At 42.4% G+C, this 18,915-nt stretch overlaps 1 protein-coding gene across 2 annotated transcripts in view; it reads right to left on the reverse strand.

Moving 5' to 3' along the window:
* The window catches only part of furinb (furin (paired basic amino acid cleaving enzyme) b), a 63,279-nt gene that overhangs the window by 12,010 nt on the left and 32,354 nt on the right, over positions 1 to 18,915 (reverse strand). For both annotated transcript variants that reach the window (XM_071914668.2, XM_078283067.1), the window contains exons 4-7: positions 13,978 to 14,073; positions 11,736 to 11,864; positions 11,437 to 11,513; positions 1,110 to 1,198 (exon numbers count right to left, since the gene is read on the reverse strand). In XM_071914668.2, coding sequence (XP_071770769.1) covers positions 1,110 to 1,198; positions 11,437 to 11,513; positions 11,736 to 11,864; positions 13,978 to 14,073 — 391 coding nt within the window. The remainder of the gene's footprint in view (positions 1 to 1,109; positions 1,199 to 11,436; positions 11,514 to 11,735; positions 11,865 to 13,977; positions 14,074 to 18,915) is intronic.

Consider the following 18,915-nt stretch of genomic DNA (forward strand, 5'->3'; position numbering starts at 1 on the left):
GTAAGGATATTGCAATTAGGCTCAGCCAATCACCCCGCCACCCCCCAAGTAAAACACACACATGTACACACACACACACAAGTGCACACATACATACACACGCAAAAACATAAGTGCTCGTGCTTGCATACACACACACTCACCATTGGTATTTGGGAGCACGCCACAGCTGTTTATAAACAATCCAGTGACCCCACGACATGAACAGATTCACAGAGGAATAATGTATGAGCAGAACAGGGCCAATGAGCTGCCGGAGCGGGAGATGAATGGTAATGAAGACAAAGAAGGAGAGTTATGGCTAACATCTGTGGATGGGACTGCTATGGGCTCCGCTGAGTCTTGTTGGCTGCCGTCGTGTCGTTGACAGATTGTTTGGTGACAAAAGTTAGAAAAAGCCTCCTTGGAATACTCAAAAAAAAACGGCAGAAATATTCAAGAGGCAAAAAGCAACTTTGAGACTGAATCTGTGATCACAGGTTTAATCTAATTGGGCTTTTTTTGAATAATCTTCTTGATGGGTATTTACTCATGTTGGCAGCTAAATTATTAACGTTTCAATAGCAGCCTACCCCAAGCGTCATACTGTGACCGGCTATTAATAACAGATGATTCACACAGCGGTGAATTGACGCCCAGTGGTAAGTGGAATCGGGGACAAATACAAAGTGAGTTGAGGAGGTTTTATTTTGGCATCAACATCATACTCAGGTTAGGTTGTTCTTCTGTCAGATAGGACTAGGAGGGGAAATCTAATCTGCCCTTTTCCTAACTGACAAGAGAGAGACTGGAGTTTGCAGCAGGCTGATTGTCAAATGCAGCTGGGGCCAGTTAAGATTTGTGCTGGTTACAGAGGAAACGTTTGAATAAAACGTTCAGTATCACAAAAAATCTAGTTGCATTTTCGCTACTCCATAACAAACCAATAATGTACATTATTGGGACCATAATGAAATGTGGAGACATAGCTAAAACTCTGATTCTGAAGACAGGACACAGGCTAGAGGAGTCCAAAGAGCATAGCTGAAAGAAAGAGACAAGTGTATTGATCAGTTTGAATGTGCTTTGTTTTACCTCCTACTGGCATCCCAGTGGCAAGCTTTACTCACCTCCAATTTTAGCGTTGTAGGCCACACCCACGCCACACACTCCATTGTTGGCTGCAGCTGCAACCTCTCCTGCACAGCGAGTGCCGTGCCTGGAAGGAGAGAAGAAGAGTGAGCAAGAGAGAGAGGCCATGAAAGGACAGTAATGAAACAGAGGAGAAAGATTAAAGCTCAATATTGACTGTAAAATGAACAAATCCTGTCATTGTATATGGCGCAGTAACCACCTGAATGTTGCTGGGCTCTTAAAAAATAGATTCCCGAAATGTGGCTAAAAATACACCACACTCACAAGAGAAACATAAAACCACGGGTTCTTTTGAAACTGCTGCAGACTCATGGGTGTTGGAGAATTAACAGTGAGTGCCAGAAGGCCCGATGTGCCCTCTATATTATAGGGCTATTCATCTGAAAAGCCTCAGAATTCAAGGATTAGTTAGCATAACAACACAAAGAAGAACGACCTTCATGGCGAACATGACAAGCAATTAGAAGCATGGAAGACACACTAGATAATATTCGCTTTCCCCCACGGTATCGTGAGCATCAAGAGGCAAATTCAGGCCAGTCAGTCAGGTGAAAGACACTTCACTCCTCTCCTCTGTATCAAACTTCATTGAGGTTGACAGCACTTGAGAGAATAATTTTCTACAAATCATGTCTATTTTTCATGCAGCAATATTTGCATAATGAAAGGATGTGAATGTTCTTTTATTATGAACATTTAATCTCAACGATAAATCTAAAGAACTACTTCGTCTACCCTTCCTTTGACTACTCATGTCAACATCTGAGGTAGATCTCCTTTGAATTTTTTTTTGGAATGCATATCACTGGAAATGCATATCTTGTCTTCGAAATTTAGCACTTTTTGGTCACAATTCCCCACCCCGTCTGACATGCATTATGGCTGATAGCTGCACTTTTACAATGTGATTTGAAATTGTTTTTAGGTACCTAGTTGTAGCTTGCAAACCCACATATGCTCTGTGGCTTCTTTAATATCAAGGCATTTCTGCTTCAAAAACAGTCGAGACATGAAAAATGGAAGGCAGAGCGGGGATGACGTGTAATTCCAAGCACCGTCATTTCCCAACCTCCTGATGCGAGCGGATGCCCAGACAGACAGTATTCTTAAATAGAGTACACAAGATCTGTGTTTTTACAGATACTGTAGTTTGAAAGCAAAACAACAAAAGAGCAGAGCTAAATCTTGATGTTGCAAAAGCCTTATCTTTTAGGCCCAATGTAGAATTCTTTCATAAGCCTTGTGGGAAAAGGCAGTTTTTAAGCAAAAAGATAATTATCTTGTCTCCCATCACACTTATCTGATATTAACAAGCCACAGAGAGGTGAACACAGGCTCTTCCAATCAAAGATTACTAATGTTGTCTCCCATCACACGTATCTGATATTAACAAGCCACAGTAAAGTGGATACAGACTCTTCCAATCAAAAATGACTGAAGTAAAACTTGAAAGGACAAAGACCTGTCTAAAACCGACTTCACCTTGACAGTCACTGGCTGAAGGCCATCCAGATTAAATATGAGATGTTATTGATGTACATGAATTATTCACCTAGTCCTTCATCAATACTTATGAGCAGTATTGAGTTTCAGACACAGACAGGTGCCCCAACAATAACTAACCCCTGTAGAGTGTTGTTTGGATATCGAATACACCAACACTGCACAAACCAATACCACCCCCATCCCAAAAGGCACGCTTTAATAACTAGAGAACTGACTTCATAAAAGACAGTGAAAAATCTAAATTGAAACCTTTAAAGCTTTGGCTCACTTCAGGCAAAAAACTGATCACCATTAATGAAATGGCTTTAATCTGTTCCACTGCCTTTTGGTGTTGGAGCGATGTGACCAGAATGCGAACGGATGGAACAGAACGAGCATTTGGCATTTACCATAGGTCATTAAGATTGTTTCCTGATTACAGTGCAGATATCTGATTAGGAAGTGCAGAGTTTCATACCCTTGTCTGGGGCGTGCTGTGCGAACGTTATCAGAACAACAACTAATTACATACACGTTATTGTTTTGGAAGAACCAGAAATTACACACTTCCTTGTTTAATCTCCCCACCTCCTTGATGATGAGGCAGAGGACAAAGTCATTTCACAGGGTCAGAGCACGGCAGCGTCTCCAGCTGGGATTCTGATTAGGCTCTAGGTAGCTCTGTGATACATTACCCACACACTAATTTTCAATATTGTTCACTGTCTTAACAAATTTCAACTGAGAAGATCACTGTTGCTTTCTTCTGAATTTGTGGGAAATCAGTTGTTTTGCTATAGAGAACAATACAAGCTCAGGTTTCACACTGACCAACACCAAGAGACAAAAGCAGGATGGTGGTTGTTAAATGACGCTTCCTAACAAGTCATTTATTACATGACCTTGGCTGTCACTAAGTGCAGGCATTAGAGTGATTTTTAAACAAGTGATGAACTGGTCTGACAAGGCTTATTTTTCACTGACTGATATGCCCTTACACAAGGATCTTGTCATAACATATGGCAGGATGTAATATATCACACAACCTATTAAATTGTTATCAGTGCAATCAAGAGGTTAAATGACATTGTTGCACTGCCAACTAGTTTATTTCAAAATGCATTTATAGTAGCAGTCAATAGTGACTTGATAGCAACCTGAAGTACAATAAATATACTGCATTTACATACTTCTGTCCACCTGCCAAACATAAAAATCATAAAAACTATAATAGGTGAAGAGAGTAATCCTGTACTATAATTTATTATCAGAATCAGATCCACTTTTGAAGAAATACAAGAAGCTTATCCAGTGTTTCTTCTGTAATTTCACCTAGCAGTGGTGCTTGGGGGTTATTTTTATTGCACATCCATCCCAATTTTGACACTCAGAGCTCTACTGCAGGTTGCATTTCTTAAGCCATATTTCTTAGAATACTTTATCATAATAAACAGAACATTAGGACTGTACTTGTTTATGCTTTACAGGGAAATTTAGTTAAATTATGATGCAATTTTCATTCCACATTTTCTCTAGGAGTGTTGTTCATTTTCTTGCTGTGGTGGCACACCACTGCCGAGCGAATACAGAGAAACACTTATCTCACACAGTAACACATTCTTTAATCGTCCTTCAATAGACAGACAGGAAAGCCTGGAACTGTCCACTCTGGCCAAAAACCCAGATACACAGCGCAGTGGCCAGGCAGCAGGCTTGGCCCACAGCTCTACTTGCATTCCTGGCAAGCAGCAAGCTCATTGTTCCATCCATAGCATCTTAAAATGGCCTTTGTGCTGCAGACGGCAAATATCCTTAGACCACAGAGCTGTGGCCACAGATGTGGTGCCAGGGAGGGGATCCAGCAAGGATGGGCAGACTGAACACAGAGCCAGAGGCTTGGGAAGCCATTTTCACATGATTAAATGTCTGATGCTGGAGGCTAGCCATTTACAGAGAGGCCATACACACAGACCAACAAACAGCTGTTTTGATTACTCTGTGCATGTGGGTGTGTGCGTGTGGCTGTGTGTGTGTGTGAGTGATTGGACTGGATTGGTTTCAGTTCAAATGGCCAGACAGCTTAATGTGTGCAGAGGGGATCAGACGTGCCAGAGCAGACAAAAGGGTTTACGATGAGGCCACATTTTTATCTGTCAAACGTCCATGAAATGAAATGATTTCCGAGACACTTTACTGGATGTCTCCATTCTATGCCCATTTAAAATAGATTTGGAAATGTGTGAGAGGACAGAATGACAAGTGAGGCCATGGAGAAGTGTGTTTCAAAGACAGGGGAAAGTAAAAGTTGGTGCAACAGACCTGGAAAAACAACAAAACACTTAAAGAGTAGTGCAGTCTTATCTCTGGTAAAGGCATTTAATTGAACAATTAGTATGTGTGAGCTGGAAGACGGCAGTGACTAAACGCTGTGTCCAAGTCACCTCCATGTACCTGTTAGCCTCTGTGTTAAAGGTGTGAGAAATCCAATTATAGGTTTGCTTAATACTGAATATAGACCCAATTCAACAGGTTAGACAGAGGCTGTGGAGAAAAGACCCAACAAAGCTTAGATAAAGACTGCTGAACTAAAGGCGCTCCATTCACACAGCCAATGTGACCCCTTTATCTTATCAGGAGCAGCAAGGGGGACGGAGCAAGGTAATGCTTTTATCTCTCTGCTTGAGGACAAGGCACCATATTCTGGTTAACCTTGCCCTGCCATTTACTGGGGACTGTAGAGATGTCATCCAGTGCCGTCTCTCTGCACATGATGCAGTGTAACATGTACACATGCATGCACACACACACACACACACACACACACACACACACACTCTCTAATTATATCCTTATGGAACCGTGTAAATGAACCCTGACCTAAGCCTGGAAACTAAAACAAACCCCCTAAATGCCAAACCTTAGCTCACTCATTATAACCCATCCCTTAATTAACTCTATACCCTACCCCACCCTAGCAGTTTTTCCTTTGTCTGTTTCCACCTAAAGACACCTTGGGAGGTGGTAGTGGGCAGTGCAAGCCAGTCTTAAAAGTTGACATTATATTGAAGTAGGCTAAGCGCTGCATGGTGGATTAGGTCTATGATGAATGAGTAGTGGACCCAAGTGAAAAAGTCTCAAGTCATGTTCTATATTAGCTGGTGAGCAAGGAAACTAGCAAAGATTGGAATGCATCTTGACGTGACGTTCTTTCCCACGCAGAGCTAGAAAGACAAAAAGGCATTGAAGCTTGGGGAATTTATGTTCTCAGATGAATAGATGAACACAATCACACAGTCAAAAGTAATGCGAGAGAGTGTGTATGTTCAAATATATATCACCGAGTGTGACTGATGTCTAACCCATGTTTGGCTGAATTGTAGGATCTGTCTCTTGGCATAGCGCTGTGGGTTTATATCTGTTTTAGGGGGAGTGAATGGGGCTGAATCCTTGGAGCTGCTAAAAGGATTAGGTTATTTTCCGCTCAGCTTAGCTGTGGCCTGAGGCTGGCCTGTTCAAATGGTTACTCTGGATTGTGAAGTGGAGATCTGTGTGGCCAACCAGGAAGCCGGTCTCTCTCCATCCTTGGGAAGACAAAGATCAGACGGGTTTGTTCCAAATTTGAGATCTTATGGCTTTGGGTTTGAGAAAACCACATTAATTCATGTTCTATACCTGCTTATTGCTATTCAGGGTCAGGGGGGCTGGAGCCTATACAGGTCGCCAGTACATCACAGATAGAGACACAATCACTCACATTCATACCTATGGGCAATTTAGAGTCTCCAATCCACCTGACTTGCATGTCTTGTGGGAGGAATTTCAAGTGAACATGGGGAGAACACAAAACTCTCCAGAGAAAACACCAGGGCCAGAAATCAAACCTGGGTCCTTCTTTCTGTGAGGCGACAGTGCTAACCACTGTGCCACCACGCTGCCTCCAAATAAAATTTATCATCCGCTTTATGCCTACGCAGCACAGCAGCCAAGTTAAATGACACTAACTTATCAATGCATTCAATGGGCTTTTTGTGGTCAAAATGGCCGCAGCCAAATGATTAGGTGTCTGAAAGGACATAAATGAAACAAATGAGATCCGCAATAACTCAACGAGGGTTACTGGAAACAGATAAGATAAAGCCTGCCAGACAATAAAAGAGGTTTAAGGTGTTTCAAATGGCTTAAAAGCAATCAAGGCAACTTAATGAGAAAAACACATTAGATCACTTACAATGTCTCACTTCAACTGGAGTACCTCCGCACACTGCTGACACACCTGCTTTAACATCCCATTCATCAGTCTCTAGACAGCTGAGTGGGCTAATGCTGATGGACTCCAGGTGATCAGTGATGTCTGGTAAATTGGGGCTTGGACTGCCATCTCCACTCAGCATGGCCTAGGCCTTAAAGTTGGCTAGAAAACAGCAGCCTTCAATCACATGGTCCTCTTGCTTGGTATAAAGTGTATTAATGATACAAACGCAGATAGGAAGCAAGAGGAATCAGGTCTGAGGGTGAGCGGCCCTGCGTCTGTCTGTTCGTCTCCCGCCTTCCAGCCGTCTGGGAAATTAACAGGTGGTCGACGGCAGAATAAACAGGACGAGGAGAAGCAGACATTAGGCAGGCCTGATGAAGGGCGGCAGCTTTGTAGACTATAATTGTTAAAGTTCAAAGTAAACAGCGGAGGGCATTCTTTTACGTTATATGATGGCCAGAGAAATTAAAGAACATCTTTTTTGTGTGCAGTTTCATTCCTTTTCTCCTGTTCTTTCTCCATTCCCCCAAAAACAAACAGTCCACTCTAGAGACTGCGATTACTTCTGTCAAACTGTTAGGTGCTGGCAAATAAAGTCTAATAATGAGGCCTCCGCATCCAATTACCCTTTTTACTAGAGTTACCTTCTGCCAGAGTTCAGAATAAAAGTGCTTCATAATAATCTTTTCTAATTTTCTAATTAAAAATGTCTTTTACTCCTTAAATAATTTCTCTCACAAGCCACTTGTCTGTCAGTGTCTGGCCAAGGATACAGTGCCTCCTGCAACACTGACTGTTGTGCTTCCATTGCAGTCTCTTTTCACAGCCAAGGAACTCTTGTTTTGTCAGAGTCGTCCTTTGGTTCTTTATGACCAGCCTGACCAAGGTCCTTCATGCCTCAGTTTGATCGGACAACAAGCTCTAGGAAGAGTGTGGGTAGTTCTATGTGTTTTATATTTCCTAATGATGGAGCTGAGTTTGTGAACGCCCACCACTTTATAAATTCTCTTACACCCTTCCTCAGATCTTTGCCTGCTCACAATTCTCTCTGAATTCTAAGGACAGCCCCTTTGACTTCATGGTGGTTTCTGCTCTGACATGCATGGTTATCTGTGGGACCCTACATCGACATTAGGGATGTTCCTGATTACCGCATTCAGCAAAGCATGAATAATGCGCTTGACACAAACATTTGTTCCTCCCGAATTACTTCAAGATTATTCGGATGTTTTAATGGTATGCCTACCGTTGTGGAGACACAGTTGAACACATTCGACTGAAAATAACTTGACTGGCTTTGCGCACTGAACTCAGAAGGGAAGGGGTGGAGTTCCTGCCTGCTTCACACACACCTCATTGAGCAATTTTTCGTTGATTAGCCGCTTAAAAGATGTCTAAATGGTTTGTAGCTGTCCAGGCTAAAAGTGGGCTATATATGGTTTAAAAGTTAAAGTTTCCACTTCTGATCTCTAGATTTTTTTCTCCAGTTCATAAATGTTCAGTGTCCCATATCAGTTTATAAATAACTGCTTAGCGTCACCCTAGGCCGTGGTTGGTTAAATACAGCTTTAAAAAGCAAACTATCTGTTTTAATACTTCTTATTACTGACAGGTCACTGTAAAAGTTTAATGCTTTAATATCTCAACAATAGCAACAATGGTAATGATTACAATGAGAAAGAAAACCTAGGAATTTGTAATGTTTCAAAATAAACCACACTCACTTCCAGATTTATCCGAATACAACTACAAATACAAATAATTTGGTTTGTTGAACAAATTCAGATACAAATAAAAATAATAGCATCACCACACACCACTAATAGACATATTGTATGTGTTTTGTTCTAAATTAGAGGTCTCAAACTGTTTGCCATGGAGGGCCGAGAGTATGCAGGTTGGCGCTCCAACCAAAGCCTACAGCAGGTGATCTCACTGATTAGTTCCTCCTCTCTGGTTGAAGTTGTGGTAATCAGTGAAATCACCTGGTGCAGTCTTTGGTTGCACACTCTGCACAACATGGGGAACTATCCTCTGCCTCACAGGAAGATGCATTTTATGTTATTAGAAGCAGTAACAGCAGTTTGTTTGGAATAAATAGAGGAACGTAGCAAGATAGTGACCCATGATGGTAGCCATAGAGCCAGGCATAGCAAGATAATGAAGCACAACTGTGATGCTAGTTGTCCTGGCGCCACAGTAGCAAGATAGTGATCCATGACGATAGCCATAGAGTCAGGGTCAGTAGCAATTAGAGCTCGGGCATTCTATGCTGCTTGCAAAAAAGACAAGAATCTCGTGGATTATCGGTTTAACTCCATTTGCAGTGTCACTTTAATAAAAATCTGTAAATAAAAAAATCTGCTTTGACAATATGGGTTATTGTGCATAGATTATTGACAATGTATTCATGTATCACCACAAAATGTGGGAAAAGTCAAGGGGGTTGAATACTTTTTGAAGGCAGGTAGGTTACACTACATGCCAATCACTTGTGGAGGTGTTTAGACAGATACAGATTCTGCTGCTTTGCTGGCGGAAATAGAACCAGGCTGTGGACAGGAGGTGTCACAGAAGCTGATGACAGTCCTGCTAACTTCCTCTCTGGCCCCACCCTCTACAGCCACATCACACTGTCTTCACAATGGAGGAGAAGGGGAAGGACAGAAAAAAACCCCGGAAGGATTACCTGCTTGGCTGAAACCAAGCTCCAACTGAGCCTGAACCCCCTCCAACAATATCTACCAATCCTGCCAACTCAAGAGTACAAAGCATCTCTGTGGAACAACTCTTGGATGCGAATTCAAAAATCAGCCTTGCGTGTCACCAATACAAATGAACTGGCCTTCACAGCTAGGGGAATACCCGCCCCTGACTCGCGCTTTTTTCTCCTATGAATATATTCATATAATCTTATTGTGGAGGGGTGGTGAGCATTACTCAGTGTCTGTCCGCATTACTCAGTGGTGATTTACAGAACTCATGGGGTATCATTTCTCCACAGGTCACTCCAAACACCCACAGCTCGATGCTGTTGACAAAGAGACACACCCTTGCTTCTCATTTCATACCCATAAATTGATCCCGTCCAGAATAATTGCCTTGGCAATACCAATGAAATGGGTGTGCAGAGTGTGTGTTGTGTGCACAAGTGTGTCTTTATTATGTGTTCTGCATGTGTGTCTCTTTCTGAGGTAGTAGTATGCAGCAGTCCAGGAGCTGAAGTGAACCAGAGGCAGGGAGTAATCCTCTCCAGTGCTGCTTTGTTCCATCAGCAGGACTGAGTGGGATCTACTTTAAACTGACAGAAAGGTCTGGGGTCGCTGAGCACGGCTGCTCGAGCTGCTGGCAAGGACAAGAAACAAGGCATCTGCTCAAAACCTTGGTGATGCAAACCTCTTTTTAAATAAATAAATAACTAGATAAATAAATTATATTTCAGAGGGGAATAGAAGAGAAAAAAAATGAATGATATGTGTACAACAGAAGTGGCTTAAAAAGACGGAGAATGTGAAAGTTTAAACCAGAACAATTGCGCGGAAAAGATTTCTTTTCCGTGCAATAGTTTCTACAGTCTCATGAAAGGCTGTTAAGCTCATTCGGTTTCTCCCTCTGACCAACTGCACAAGGCTGTTGAGACTTGAAACAAAACTAAAGGAGAAAAACAAAACAACAAACAACAAAAAGACTTAGTGGCAGTTGTCCCAGAAACGGGAGAGATTTGAGACAAATCCTGCTGCGCATTTCAGAGGCGGGATGCTGCTTCTCATCTGCTGCAGGGGGATTGGGCTAAGGCAGAGGACCGGAGCATTAGGAGGAAGGGAGAGAGGGAGGGGAGGAAGGTTTAGGATTCACCCTAGCTACAGCTTTAGTGTTCCATCATTAAATTGGGACGAGCGCGTTTTAATGCGATCACCAAAGACTAGAAGGGAAGAGCTTGAAGTAGTGAGGGCAAGTAAACAAGTATTGTATTAGCAACAAATAAGTGCCGAAGTGGCTCCGGGGTTTTAGGGGCTGGACCTTGAAATGCAGCTACAGCAGCTTGGCTGATGTACTGAAGCAAGGAGAAAAGCTCTCTCAAAAAGGGAGCAGTCTTTTGAGACTTTGCAGTATGACTGCACCAGTGCTTTTCCAACTTAATATAATTGGTTTTTAAATGCAAATGCTACTCAGCCAGTAGTGGACCAAAAGCCTACTGGACTTGGTGCTTTCTCACTAGTTTCAGTCCCTGTCAACTAACCTCATAGGGAGCTAATAATGATGCTGTGCAGAGTCAAAGATCTGTGGGACGTACAGAGATGATGCTAGGGAATAAAGGCAAATATGTATGGACAACAGACGCATGATGAGCATAACAAAAAAAAGAAAAGAAAAAAAAAGAAAAAAAAAGCCAAGACCAAATTATTTTTCAGTTTATGGATTTGCTGGCCCGCACTCACACTGAAATTAATCATGTCCGCAGCAGTTTGTCAAAGTTCCATAAAGTTTGAAAGCTCATTTTGTAGCAATTAAGATCCATTCCTAGCCATGCTGCTGCCAGATTGCTGCACTTCCAGCCAAATTACCTGTTCTCATTGCGCTGTGTGTATCGTGGTTGGGGGTCAGCATCGCCATCGTTGACATCATAGCTGGCTTCGGGGTCCTGGGAGAGAAGTGACAAAGGGTAATACACCAATTTTATTCTTTCATCTTTCTCTCCATGCTCTTGTTACTAAGTCATCCTCACCCAGCTTTTCCTGTGACGTTTTTTGAATCTAATACATTTAAAGGATAAGATAAGATAGCACTTTATAGGTACTTTTTAGGTATGGGCTACTTCAAAATAGTGAGCTTTTCAGTCCCTGATTTGTATTCTTCGACTTACATAATTGCTGATGAGATCAGGATGGTCTTTCTCAATGCCATCATCCAGGATAGTCACCACCACACCTCTCCCTGTGTAGCCTTGAGCCCAGGCCGCTTTGGTATCCAGGTCCTGATGGGTTGGGTTGGACTGGAGGAAAACCAAAGAAGGCTTTTGTTCAGCTGTCATCATGCTGTGACTGGCAAACACGCTTTGTCAAATACTTAATGGGCAAAACAACAGAACAGGTCTATCAGTATCAGTACATCTTACATCACCTTTCTGATGCATGCAAGGTCTTTTACTTACTGCAATATAAAGAGGAACGGCTCCAAGATAAATACACATACAAAAAAAACACCTAAACACTTAAAACAAATTCATAAAGAAAGGTACAACATAAAGAAAGGTCATGGGCAGTGCATGAAGAATTAAAACCTCATTCTAATGCGTCACCTAGAGGCGGTGGATGTTTGCCTCTTAAGCAAGACTGAACTGCCAAGTCTGAGCATCCTGCTAGTTCGCTGTCAGAAAAAGACAGACAAGCTGCTGGAGGTCAGAGATCTCGGTGAGAGCATTCGCCTCGCTCACACAGGGAATAACAGTTACTCTGCAAACAGTGAGAGGAGGGGGAGAGAGAAGAATATGAGACGGAGGGTAAAGAGTGATTCGGATGAATAACGAAAGAGAAGTGCTGTGAGAAGTAGGGAGAGGAGAGAGTGCTGGAGGTGAAAGAGATGTTTCATAAGGACAAAGTTACAAAAAATTACAGAGAAAAAGAGAGAGATGGAGAGATGGAAAGGAGGGAAAAGCTACTCCAAGGCCCCAGTCCACCTCTTCCGCTCCCTCCTCCTCAGTTTCCGACTGATTCTTCTCCACAGGGCAGAGCTCCTGCCGCTGCACTGCTGTGTGATGCCAGGGTGGTTAGCTAAGGAGCTTAAATTCCTGGATGTGGGCTTTGTGCTGGCACTGACACCATTCCTATACACAGTTTAAATAATGGTTCACTACAGACCGACGCGGCCCAGGTCTACACTCAGTCGTATCCAGACAAACCAACACAAAAGGACAGTTTATCACGACTAGTTTGCTCCTGCTTGCATCCTCTCTTTGATTCTGACCTTTAGATGAGTTATCCAAATAGTCTGGTTGTACTATCAAAACAAAGCATCAGCGGCATATTCCTTCAGCTAAACCATCTTTGTTTGGTTTTCAAGTCAGAGTTGTGTGGAATACGGTAAATAGCAGAAAGGGTTTAAGGCCTCAGGCGATTAGAGGTCTAATGCTGAATGGCAGAGGTGGTTTCACAGCTCCCATTCACTGGTGATTTATGTCTGGGATAGTCAATGTTGTCATTAATCCATTTGCAGCGACAGAGGCTTAGTGCATACAAAAGGAGAAGGGGGAGATTAGGGCAAATTGAAGCATCCCTGAGAAAGGCTGCGAAAGGAGAAACGGACATAGTGCCATTGTCATTTGCGTTGCGATGTTCCACAGGTGATATAGTTTAGTAGTGTCATGACATTTAATTTTATATTCATCCCGGTGTTTCTTAGCTTGCATCACACCGTTGAGTCAGAGTAGGAAACGTTGTGTTGGTGGTGTTATGAGAAGACACAGGACTGATGTAACTAAGACCTACAGGGCTAGTCCAAAAGACAGCAATTCAATTTATGCTTATCTGGCTGACCATAAGGGAATTAATAATTGCTGCCAGTGTGATATTGAACACAGCTCTAAATCAGGTATCCTCACAGGCCTCTGTATTGCTGAAAGTATTGAGTGCAGTCCTGCTCTGGCTTAGCTGGATAAGGGGGTGTTTGAGGTTTAATCAGAAATAATGGCATAGCAAAAAGATTTAAAAATGTTCAGGTCAAGACTGTGCTATTGACCAAACTGAATGTAGAGAAGAACCTTATCTATTTGTACCTTCAAAATCTAAAGTGGCTGAACTTAATGAATGGAATATGAAGAGATCAAAAATCATAATCTCTTCTATTAAATGTGTGCAGTTGAATTTCCTTGTTGATAAATGCAACAAACATGTAGCATTCATACAGTGAAAAGCTGCAAATTAGACTATGTTTGCCATTTTGGAATGAATTGGCTATATATTTGACATTTTTTGAGTATATATATGAGGCTGGTAACACATAATTTCAGGAAAAATCTAAACTCTGTCAATTACCATATAGCTATAACATATAGCCACAATAACTGATTAACGAGGATGAAGCTATGAGTATGAGAGACCATTACCCACCAGGTACCATTGCTTGGGGAAATCAGGGTCCGATGGCTCTTCATAGACATCCCTCTTCTTCCTTTTTCTTACCACCTGCTGCTCTGCCCACTGCACCTGGAGTGAACAACATGCGCGCACCGACACACACACACAAAAAGTCACAGTTTACTTGCAGTTTATCCCCCGACATGTTATTACGATGTTCTAATTTCAGAGTTTGTTGCGATGTCCCGCAGACTGTAGATGTGGAGAAACAGGGCCCCAGCTGTGTTAAAAAAGTAATAACCAGAAAGAGAGGGAGAGATGTGAAGCAAATCAAATTTATTTGATTCCCGAGATGCAGGGGGAGAATGGGTACCATGCAGTTGTAGGCTTTAAAGTGCTGGAGGCTTCTGGACTATGCACAGCTCAGTGGGTGTGGGTGGTATACCAATATGACAGTAAATGCCAATATCACATACTGTAAATGTCATGTCAATGTTATAATACAGTTTTGTTCCTGAAGCTGCCAAAAATAATCCCAAACATCCTTGTCAATAGTCTACACAAAGTAGCTAATCATTTAATATCTGTCCACTTGCCAGTTAAAATGACTCATCCACTAAGCATTCCTCTGTTCAGATTTCATACACATTTGACATGCTTTGACACCCTTTTTGCCCTGTGAGCATGACTGACAGTTGTGAGAATCATTCAACACACAGACAAACACAAATGCACACTATGCTTTTTCCAATGAAACCATAGGCACCTATTCTTGATCAATTGTAAACTAAAGAGTAACACATTTCGAAATGTTATTTGAAAGATAGCTAATGTGCGGTGCAGCAACTAATAGAGCGTATTTACAAAGATGGATGTTAAATTATGGTAGAGCCACTTATCTTTTCTAACAGTGAGCTAAGATTAAGCACATGCTGTTGTGCATTATTATTGTCAGTGATGAATGCTTCCTTTGCCGAATTTTCACTGCAGGTGACAAAAGCTTAGACTGGTTCCACTTTTGTGCTGCTGCAAGAACACTAAAGTGAAGTACATCTAAATGCCTACATTTCCTTTACAATGCCTAGCAGATTGTGAAAGTATAATTTTATAGTTAACAATATTCTAGCCCTTTGAAATGGGTTTTTCCTTTTTTGCTGATTTCCTCGTTGCTGTCAGAGTTGTTTCTAATAGCGGGGCAGTTTCTCTGCTTGCTTGATTTCATGATTACATGCTCTCAAAGCCTGTGATTCTGTATGAAAATGTGTTCAATACAGCTGTAAAGAGTGGTGTAGGTGCTAGCCTAGTTCAAGACCTTGGGCCCCATCTTACACCCGGCACAAAGCGGCGCAAAGCGGCGCAAAGCGGCGCAAAGCGGCGCAAAGCGGCGCAAAGCGGCGCAAAGTGCAGCGCAAGTGTCATTGCTAGTTTCCGACCGACGCAGTTGTCATTTTCACGCCCAGCGCCCACGTTGTTTAAATAGCAAATGTACTTGTGCACATCTGTGTGCCCATGGGCGTGTTGGTCTTAAAATGAGGTGTGGTCAGGCGCATTGTTGGCGCATTGCTATCTTGAGGCAGCGGAAAGCGATTGCGCCATTGACCAACAAAAACCTGGTCTAAAGTCAATGGCGCAGTATTTTCCTGCTATTTAAAGGGCGCATTAATCAGATAGTAAGATGCGCCTATATCTGTTGTGTTATACAAACTCAAAAACTAATAATAATATGATGCTCATTGTTATTGCCACACAATGACCCACAGCATCAATCAGTTCTCTCTCTCTCTCTCTCTCTCTCAAACACACACACACACAACATTACCATGCAAAATAGAAAAATAGGATCATCTACTATGAAAATTTGCACTTTACTTCGTTCCTGACATGTGTTTTGTTGCCAAATTGCCATATGCTTTCACCATTACGCAATGCCAAATGCCAAAAACTACGTGTCCCTCTCACCATTACGCAATGCCAAATGCCAAAAACTACGTGTCCCTCTCACCATTACGCAATGCCAAATGCCAAAAACTACGTGTCCCTCTCACCATTACGCAATGCCAAATGCCAAAAACTACGTGTCCCTCTCACCATTACGCAATGCCAAATGCCAAAAACTACGTGTCCCTCTCACCATTACGCAATGCCAAATGCGCAACGTGCATGTCCCGTTAACCATCATCACACATTGCCAACTGCTAAACACGCAACCTACAACCAAGAAAAATAACACAGTAAATATGTAAAAAGCACAGCCCAGCAAAAAGTCATGAAAATAAAATGCAAAAGCATCTTACCTTCACCCGACGCACAACATAGGCCTACCCGACGCACACACACATCGCCCTTGATTGGTCAATAGCCTACATACATATTTTATGTACCCTATAGAAACATAGCGCTGTTAATTCAGAACCGACAGACAGTTACCGACAGTTGGCACAGTATCTTCCTGACCCAGGTATCGTAAATGTGCCTTTTGTTTTTGGAAAGAGTGAACGTAACCACGCACTCAACATTTCACATTAATTCGATGTGAATAAAAAACGCATAGACAAGTTCTGTATTCTTGTTTTTTGACTCGGGGGATCAGACAGTGTGAGACCGCGGTGAAGAGGAGGCTGTAGAGGACGCTGCGCCTGGCACCGGCATCTCCAATGCGCCCCGTGCGTCATAACGCATCAGTATTTATTACCTTGAGACATCCAGTCCAAATGCCCAAAACACCTTGAATTTGTCAGATTTAATTGTGACAAACTGGGTCTAAAAGACTGTAATGCACTTAGGCTACTTGAGACTAATTCACACCATGTCAGCCTATAGATGCTTTTTGGACGTTCGTTTCTCCAACTTGCCGAATCCGCCATTTAAATAGCAATGCGCCAAGGTGCAAGCGCACCTGGCTTTTAAAGGGAATGGGAGATGACACTCTGATTGGTTTAATTCATGTTACGCCCATAACACACCTATGATTAATTAAGAGACTAAGTACAACCCCTCTGTGCCGTGCGCCTTACTTTGTGCCCAGATTATGCGCCATTTAACTAGCAAAAGTGGATTTGGACACGCCCTAAATGCACTTACGCCATGCGCTTTAGACCATGCGCTATGGATCATTTAAATAGGGCCCCTTGCCTTAGAGACTGAAGCTATTAACCTCGTTCAAGTGATCCTAGACTAATAAATTATCATTTAGCTCATTTCATTACATGCATAACCTCAAATGACTGACCTCATTGTACTGCAGCCCACTGCTCACCATGAGATTATCACAGCAAATCTACAAGTGATATACTGTGCGGATCTAGATACCGCCGTCTAATGAATGATGCATTTTAATTTATATAGTCAATCTATGCCAATGGTCAAACAATAGCATATTCATTTCAAAGCTGAATTTGATAATAAAAATGACATTCAATACGACGTAATCTAAACTTTACAAAGGTTTGATTGATTATGGAAAATATATGGAATATTGTGTGCATGTGTGTGGAAAGTATTGGGATGCAACATTTCAGACAGATCGGCCACTGTTCATGGCTGAGAGCACAGGGCCCAACCCCAACGTGCCTGAACACCAAGTGACTGACGGCGGGCTAATTAGAACAGATAAATAACTACCACCCTGAGGTCTGGGACACGGACAGACAGCAAACATACATAACCGCACAAACAAGCAAACATGGGAAAACAAGGAGAGACTTAGGAGTCTGCGCACGACCTGGGTCTATAATTGTCTCTAGCTATAAACTATTTGTTACATCTTTCGCACCGGGTCCTGAGGGTTTTCCTGCTCGGAGACTAGGGAGAGGCAGCTCTGGACTTGTTTCTAATGCAGAAAGGCTGGTAGAGAGGCAGCCTCTGTTCAGATCCAAATCGCCCTATCTCCACAGTTTATGGAGAGGGGAGATACATAAACCATAAGGCCTCTGTGCCTGAAGATACAGTGGACTGTTGTAGCCGCAGACTAACTCTGCAGCGAGGGAGAGAGACAAAGAGAGAAAGAGAGAGAGAGAGATAGATAGAGAAAGAGAGAGAGAGAGAGAGATGTGGGAAAAGTCTGTCCAAAATATAGCAAGTGCATGCAGTAAGCAGTAAACACTGAGGTTTGTTGAAAACCAACAGCAACCACCCCAAAACAAATCGATTCTTCCCCTCACGGAGAAAGTGAGGAGGGGATGACAAACAACCCCTCGTAAGCATAATGGTGAAAGCTTATGCAGCTGCCAATGTCATCTTTCCACCGTGTGATTATTCAAAGGGGACGCTGATAGGCAGCATGTTAGCACCACAGAGCTGAGGAAAGAAGACAATGGAAGTAATGTGAGAGACAGCAGCTGGATTACAGAGTGGAAATACTGAAACAAGCTTAAAGCTTAGCATAGACTAATCCAAATCCAGCCATTATGTTTTCATTGCCTTTTAAAACAGTTTTCTATGAACCAGGTGAAGCAGAACCTACTTTTTTCAAGAGCCAGATGCTCTCTCACACACAAATACACATTTGAATACACACAAACAAACAAACAAAGAAACACACTCTCTTATCCTGTGGTGTTTTTTGGCAGCCTAGGTTGCTCTATGATGCCTGTGGTCTTGCTTTGCCTGAGGCTCGGTCTGTTAGTGTGTGTGGGGGAGTTAAGGCTGCCCAGGACAAGCTGTTGTTCCTCAGCCAGAAACCTGATGCCCTGAATAGCTGGGGGTTCAAGTGTGTTATTAACTTGAACTATTGACCTCTGGACTGAGAAGGACCTGTGAGATGGAATCTGTTCTGTCAAAACTGTCTTTATGTTAGATATAGTCTTCATCTCACTGCCTATGCTGTTCGGGCTTCAATGAATGATGAAATTGTACTTTTGCTTTGCCTTCTCCCTTCATAGCCATGTATTTTAAATAAGTGACTAGATGGTATATATTGCATATATGTACATATATATAGGCAATAGGCAATCTAGTCACACAGTAAAACCC

Source organism: Centroberyx gerrardi, chromosome 4, assembly GCF_048128805.1.
Source record: "Centroberyx gerrardi isolate f3 chromosome 4, fCenGer3.hap1.cur.20231027, whole genome shotgun sequence".
Classification (NCBI taxonomy): domain Eukaryota; kingdom Metazoa; phylum Chordata; class Actinopteri; order Beryciformes; family Berycidae; genus Centroberyx; species Centroberyx gerrardi.